Source organism: Hylaeus volcanicus, chromosome 1, assembly GCF_026283585.1.
Source record: "Hylaeus volcanicus isolate JK05 chromosome 1, UHH_iyHylVolc1.0_haploid, whole genome shotgun sequence".
NCBI lineage: Eukaryota > Metazoa > Arthropoda > Insecta > Hymenoptera > Colletidae > Hylaeus > Hylaeus volcanicus.
The window spans coordinates 33,180,741-33,187,085 of NC_071976.1; the positions used below are offsets into that span (position 1 = coordinate 33,180,741).

The window sequence follows — 6,345 nt, forward strand, 5'->3', positions numbered from 1 at the left end:
AGTACTTGAATCTCTATTTATTTATTTAATATATATATATATCAAGTACTCATAAATTGTTATGCGTTGGCCCTATGGTTTAACCCATTCACTGCTCAGTAAATTTAAACCGTTTTGTCTTGGGAGCCAAGATTCAATGCAGATACGTGATCTCTGTTATTATTTTGATAATAAAAAGTGGTATTAAATTTGTGACTTTAAAAAGAAAGAAAATTACGATTTTTTGCAATAATTCGCTGCTTAAAAGGCTATAAATCTCTCGAGTGATTGCGATCTATTTGAACAACGAAACATCTCGTAGTTGGATGCGAATGGGTACGCACAGCAATGAATATTACATCATATTGTTTGCTTATTTCAGATACAAACCAACAAGGTTGTGGGGTTTCAGTGGGCACGTACAGACCATCATTCATAGCATTATTGGGCGCGTCCGTTGCCCTTGGCCGATCGGGGAACGAGTATACATCGGACTTCCGGATAATACTACTCTCACCTACGATCTTTATCAACCACTATCGAATGATTACGAAGGTCAGTTTTCTTATTCATAAATAGGATATTACGAAAACAACGTGAAAAGAAGGATCGTTAACCTGCATTAGCTTTTTTTTATAAATTGTCTAGTAAAATTCTGAAAGTGAAACCGTTATTTTTTCATTTGAGTATGTTAACATGTTAACCTGTTAAATGAAAAATCGTGCGGAACGTTACCACGAACACGTTACCTTGTACGTTGGTTACAAGTATAATAATAACGAGACTGAATGTTTCATCGAAAGATTCGGGTAACTTCGTTGACATCAAGGAGAGATGCTTGTGTATAAAAGAAAAAAATAACAAGCCACTTTCATTTACATTTAGTTACCGTATGAACGCACGAGTAAGCCTTTCGTATGTTTCAGAGGCATATTAAACACATCGGGTTCTGCGTAACGTTTTAAATTTGACTTTGTCACAGATGATGTCACGATCGCCATTTGCCCCGGGATCTGCAACAGTTCTGAAAGCGTCTACATCAGAACTTTTGTGCACTTTGTGCAATGCCATGGGTACCGATGCGCTGTACTCAATCATCTCGGAGTTCTCTCTAGCGTGAAAGTGACTGCGCCACGAATATTTACTTACGGTACGTTAATACGCAATTTACGACGACGCGAATGAAATTTAATTGACCGGTCGATTAAATACATTCGGTAGCCAAGCTTTGGTGCCCCTCAATATTATGAAGATAACTCATGAGCGACCCTGTGCGAACCGGTTCGTTTGACTCCGAGTACAACGTATCACAGTGTCTCGTATTTAATTTGTTTATAGTCGAATCGACCAATCGAAATAGTTTTTAACGATTAAATCAATAGTATTGATTACGAATTACAGTTTTTAGAGAAAATCAATTTGTTTGAAAATGATTAAAAGATGGGTCATTTCACGGGAAATCTGGGACTAAATGAAGCAGCACCACAGATTTCGTTTATTATTTTAATATTTGTACCCTTAGTAATGAATGCGATTGAAAGTCGACTCTCAATAATTACATACAGCCTATTGTTAGTAGAACAGGCAAGCATAAAAGTCTACTCTTTAGTACTGTACGCATAATCTTGATATAATTTGTATCCTTGGTTGCGACTTGGTTTTACATCCTCTATAACTCATTCATCCGTACAATCTGTTTATTTACATTTATCACACAACGCAATTACACACACTCCATTTGTTCTCTCACCTGATCGCATCTGCTAATTGTGACTTCTAATCTTATCCTTCTTTCTTACGTGAACTCTATCCTCTAAAAGCTCTTCTATACTTATATTTGCTTTTTTCCCATTTATGGCAGTTCGTTAAATAATGATTTAAAGATCCCGGAGCCTTTTCAAAATTATACGCAAAAGTTTATTTTTAACGGTAAAGATGTCGAGTTTTGTGCCAAATAACTATCGAAAACTATTTTTGAGGATTGGTTTAAACGCTTCAAAAGTGGCGATTTCAACGTTAAAGATAAGGAGCGCTCCGAAAGACCAAAAACAATCGAGGATGCTGATCTGCAAGCGTTATTGGATGAAGATGATACACGGAAACACAAGATCGATTTGCGGGAGCATTAAGCGTGACTCGTCGAGGTATCAGCAAACGCTTGCGTGTCATGGGAAAAATTCAAAAAGAAGGAAAATGGGTGGCACATGAGTTTACTGAAAGGCAGATGGAAAATCGAAGGGTCACTTCCGAAATTTTATATGGAAAATTACTGACAGTTAATTTTTACATGAATGACCTCCTTTAAGTAATTTTCACTTCCTTGGGTATCTGGGCTACTATTCACAAATGCAAATCATTGATTTAAATAGTGGTCAGGAATAATTTCTTAAAGTGCACGGTGTATACTCTGAGGTCTTGAACGGTATTAACATCGAAAGGATCTCGCCGTAGTTTAATGGCCGAAGCGTTAATTGAATTTGTAATGAATTTTCTGTCTGATCTAAACTTTACAGGGCACACAGAGGACTACAACGTTATGCTACAGAGCCTAATAGAGAAACACCCCAATACAAAAATAGTTTGCATCGGATTCAGCTTGGGCGGTAATCTGGTGACCAAGTATTTGGGAGAACGAGGCTCGAACAAATTGCCCAATATTATCGGCGGGATATCGATCTGTCAAGGATACAATGCACTCGAGTAAATATATACAGTTACACGTAAATATATCCATATAGTATATCGTACTTATTTAATCAGTTTTAAAGTTGAAATGGCCAATTCTAATTTGACGCGATATAAAGAAAAAGTTGTGCACAATTTATGTGGAATAGTATTTTTATCCATGTATATAGCATCGAGATGATCATGAAACAATTTACTCAAAGCCTATATCGATGTTTTCTTTTTGAATAATAAAGTTCATACGTTAACGGAGGTTTGTATCAAAGTGAATTTTAGAATTGGTAATTCTCTTTATAATTGTTTGGGTACGTAACGTATATTACAATATATTATAGGTATTGTTTATTTAAGATTGAGATAACTAATATTTGCTTGTCATGATTTTTGTTCAGAGGTACGAAGTTTCTACTTAACTGGCAAAATTTCCGACGTTTCTACCTCTACATAATGTCGGAGTCGGTGAAGAATATTATCCTTAAGCATAAGAACATGTTACTATGCGAGAAAGTTAAGCAAAGGTATAATTTAAACGAGAGAGACATCATTTCCGCAGCTACGTTGCCAGAACTTGACGAAGCGTACACGAGAAAGGTAAAGTGAAGTTTTTCGATGTCTAATTATCAAAAATATTTAGCGGATCTTCCCAAGTCAGAATCAAATTCTTCTTTTTTAATACAATTTATTGCATCTCTGGGATGCCTGTAAATGAACATTGAAATTCGAAGAGTTCCCAATGCGAGTACTTTTCACGAAATATTTTTGTATTTTTTTTTGAAAAGTTATTCGCCTAGATCGAATTCACTATGCATTATCGTCTTCTGCAAACATTTCTAAAGAGGAAACCATCCGCGGCGAATGTTGAACTGGTTTCTAGTCCTTACAGATAAAAAAAATATTAATTTAGAACGCACGATTTATCTCGGTGAATCAGGGCCGTCGTCATGCATGACGAATAAAAAACTATTTTAAAACTTAATGTTCCTACTTTTCGTTACTTTAATCTTGTTGATTCAAGTTGATGTTTGAGGGGTAAGATCTGCTCTAAAGTATGTATCCTGGATGTTTGTTAATCTTCCAGGTTCACAACTTCAGATCTGTGAAGGAGATGTACAAATGGAGTAGCTCTCTGTTTTATCTTGAAAACATTACGACACCTATGGTGTTCATGAATGCTCTGGATGACCCTATTGTACCTGAAATGTTGTTGGAACCCATCAAGGATCATGCCCGTAAATATAAATTTCTTTCTTTTCTTTCTTACTCATAATTACTAGACTGCGGATCTTATAAAAATTGTATCTAAATAAGAATTTGTTTTGCTGTGAAAGTATTTTAATAATAGCTTTACTTTCAATATTTTGGGCAACTATAGAGTACAGGTACATCCTCATCGATTTCGATGATTTTTATATCTTGGAATCATAGAAATCGGTGAGGATGTACCCGTTCTCTATAATTACCAAATCTGCAGTCTACTAATTATAAAAAGTTTCGGAGCACCGTAGTAGTAGCGTTACATTGTACCATTATTGAATTCGATGTTATAAGATCAGCGCAGAAAGCAAGTTATTATGTTACATAATAACCACTTGAAATTTTTGAGATTTCATTCGATTATAACACGATGATATGATATGATCTTTCTCTGATTGTGAGTGTAACACGTATATACACGGTGTGCTATTTTAATTAGTCTGGACAAATATCGACACCATTACTGACATCGATGATGTTTAAGATAAGAGGTGAACAATTTCAGAAAAGACATGAATCTTTACAAATGCAGGCATTGTGCCTTTTTAAACAACAATTTAGAGTTAGAACTTTGAGAAGTTAATGATTTCTAACACAGAAAATGTGTTAATTATTTTATATTTAAAACATACCTTTTCTATTTCAGTGAAACACCCCAACACGTTGTACATACAACTAGCTCATGGTGGTCATTTGGGATTCTACGAAGGTGGTCTTCTCTACCCAAACCCAATTACATGGTTAGACCGTACGTTGGTGTCCCTCGTAGGGTCACTCACATTAGTACATGCGGATAAATCCCTAAAAGCTTCTTAACCTAATTCAGTATCATTTGTCGCGATCGTCTTCTAAGTAAATCCATCAAGCCGTAAACTGACGCAGCTTATACTCGTGTTCGATCTTGCTTCGAGTCTCAATCGAAGAACTGGTTAAACGTGAAACATCGAGTATAATACGGTCTCAAGGTTTGCGAGATGTTATTTTTTGTAATCGCGCGATGCAAGTGACGAAGTTCAGTTCAAAGACAAACAATGTATGGATATTGTATCCCTGAAGCTCATTTTAAGAAGTTTATTGTTCCAATCATAATGAATTTTTATGAATTTTATCCACGAATTTTCTAGAACGCTAGCACAATATTCTAGATAGCGATTAATTTTTCATCGGTTCGTACTCAGGGATCTACGACAGGGCCATTTGATAAGAAAATGTTAATAAAAATCATACGGTACAAATGCTCGTTTGTTAGGAGTGTTCGAACGGGACTATCATCGCATCAGGCGGATTAATAAAAAGTTCAATGGCTAAAATAGAAACCCCAGTAGCAACAGACTAAGTTTTCAAGGCCCATGAAAAGCGGTAAATCGATTTTTTATAAACTTGAAAAAATTACAAGTCTTACTATATTTGATAAAGACTATTATCCTGGCTATGGAATTTCTTGAATCAGTAAAATATATATTTTATGTAAAAAGTAGTTGGTATTATTCTGCGTGAATAATGCAAGAATATACGTCAAATACGTGAAAGATTTGACAGAAGCCGGTACAATCGGCTTCGTTCGTTCCAGAAAAGTTATGTTTACATATCCTGTGTTCAATGATATGGAACAGACGCTAATTTATATCTAACGTATTATACCGACAAAATATCAACTTTGTTAATACGGAAAATATGTTAAAAAATATATTTTTTCTATGTGTATCCTTAGTGAATAGTAGTTCAATTATCTGATAAGATGTTTGTAATTTTTTCAGTTGTTAGTTTCTACAAAGCATCGATTCGGTATATTTTCCTGTTAACGAAGTTCATACGACAAAATGTGATGTCTAACAGTTTCTACGCGAAGCAATGTATTTATTATCGAAAGGAAAGTATTCTTTACTGAATTCTGAACTTCAATATTTCATTCTCTGTTACTTTTTTTAATTGACTTAAGATGTGTTACATTGCGGTATGCAAAACATACACGATAACTGAGTGAAGTAAATTAGTTACGTAAGCGTAGACTGAAAAAATGTTGATATTTTGGAAAGTAAGAACCAAGACTTTTTCGTACAGAAAATCATGGTCCAATTATTGTACTATTAAGCAAACCAAAAAACATTTCAATCTTGCAAATGAACTTAAACTTTGATATTAAAATGAAGGCAATGCGATATCAAAAATAAACAGAAATGGTTTAATATTCTTTAACTTTCTATAAATACCATTCATGGTTCGCATGATCATAAAATAACATAAGACAATAATATCAAAGACAGACCTTTGCGCAGCAAGAAGTTAAGTACACAATTACTTAAGTATGTTATAAATAATTTCTAATTTAAATTATTTATTCATAGCGTTAATCCAATGGGTGCAACTAATAAATGTTAAGTCTTTAAAATTCTACTATCAATATATTTTCAATTTTGTTATTGTGAA

General features: G+C 34.4%; 1 protein-coding gene across 1 annotated transcript in view; it reads left to right on the forward strand.

Moving 5' to 3' along the window:
• Positions 1–6,345, forward strand: part of LOC128872856 (abhydrolase domain-containing protein 2) — a 24,153-nt gene extending 17,808 nt beyond the window's left edge. The window contains exons 2-7 of the mRNA XM_054115954.1: positions 362–534; positions 962–1,129; positions 2,493–2,679; positions 3,057–3,255; positions 3,743–3,893; positions 4,565–6,345. Coding sequence (XP_053971929.1) covers positions 362–534; positions 962–1,129; positions 2,493–2,679; positions 3,057–3,255; positions 3,743–3,893; positions 4,565–4,734 — 1,048 coding nt within the window. The 3' untranslated portion in view covers positions 4,735–6,345. The remainder of the gene's footprint in view (positions 1–361; positions 535–961; positions 1,130–2,492; positions 2,680–3,056; positions 3,256–3,742; positions 3,894–4,564) is intronic.